Here is a 1,162-nt window from a genome sequence, read left to right as displayed (position 1 = left end):
CTAATTAATCAATTAGGTCAATTATTGAACAAAATGGCCAAATAGTCTATTTCCAGCATCTCATATTTTAAGAGTTTACTGCTTTATATAATTGTAAATTTAGTTTTCGAGTGCTGGTCAACAACAAAATTAGCAATTGAAGACTTAAATGTGTGCTCTGGGAAGTGATTTTGGTCATTTTAGCTATTTATAGTTTATATTTTTAGATATTTTTAAATTTTAAAGATAAAAGATAAATATCTCTCATCTCAGACAGTGTCAACAAACCTTATATAAACATTTTAAGCCTTATAAATGTGTTAAATTTGTTGCAACAGTATTACACTGGATTACATTAGATTGTGCAGGTGTTACTGGTGCATGCTGTATTTCAGCCACTCCAAAGGTACATTAAGCTACAATGCTGACAGGTACAAGTAGGCCTATGGGGTTTTTTTTTCTAGAATATTTCTCTCTATATATATATTAACTGATTTATAAAAGCTCAGATTGGTAGGTACATTTGCAGCAGCTGTCACAAATAACACTCCATTGTCTTATAAGTCACCTTCACTATACTGCCACGCGCTATAGCACAGCGTGCGCGCGTAACACTGACACCAATATTATGCGGTCCTGACCCATTTACAGCCGGCCCACACAGCTCCACGCAGCCTTATAGAAAAGGGCTTTCATACAATTCCAAGGCTTTTCCCTGCAGGTTATATTTGGGCTGGTGGAGCCCTCCACAGGCCTGATGTAGCCCGGCTCTGACAAAAGGCTTTGTTGCACTGCAGAGATGACAGCCCTCCAGTTCCCTTCATGCATCACGCACCACTGTGGGGGAGATTCTTTCTGACAAGCCTCATATTCATGTCAATAAGTGGCTCCTCATCAGCAATATGGTAACCTGCATGCAGTTTTAAAGGCTGCATGCACAGCCCGGGAGAGGACGGGCAGGTTAACCGTAAGCATCAGCGCAGCGGCTGATGGATGGATGCTGTGCAGGAGGATGCTGGAGGTTTCCCCCTGAGCGCCAAATTAAACGCCAAGTAACTCAGAGCTCCATATATAGCAGGGTGAATTATTAAGCGCCCCACCCAAGCTGCGCCTCGGGGATGTGAAACAGCAAGAGCCGGATCGGGGTCCGTACCTGCAGAGCCGTACGATTTCGACAGCAGCC

At 42.9% G+C, this 1,162-nt stretch overlaps 2 protein-coding genes across 3 annotated transcripts in view; both read right to left on the bottom strand.

The window, feature by feature from the left end:
• Window positions 1-1,162, bottom strand: part of LOC118327159 (bifunctional apoptosis regulator-like) — a 337,943-nt gene that overhangs the window by 257,107 nt on the left and 79,674 nt on the right. The gene's annotated exons all lie outside the window — the stretch shown is intronic.
• Window positions 1-1,162, bottom strand: part of LOC118327166 (calmodulin-regulated spectrin-associated protein 3-like) — a 21,772-nt gene that overhangs the window by 20,355 nt on the left and 255 nt on the right. The window contains 1 exon segment of the mRNA XM_035660433.1: window positions 1,133-1,162. This exon segment is cut by the window's right edge and continues 2 nt beyond it. Coding sequence (XP_035516326.1) covers window positions 1,133-1,162 — 30 coding nt within the window.

This window comes from Morone saxatilis, unplaced genomic scaffold, assembly GCF_004916995.1.
Source record: "Morone saxatilis isolate NCDOM2014 unplaced genomic scaffold, NCSU_SB_2.0 Contig17, whole genome shotgun sequence".
Taxonomy (NCBI): Eukaryota; Metazoa; Chordata; class Actinopteri; family Moronidae; genus Morone; species Morone saxatilis.
This window is presented reverse-complemented; position numbering and strand designations above follow the sequence as displayed.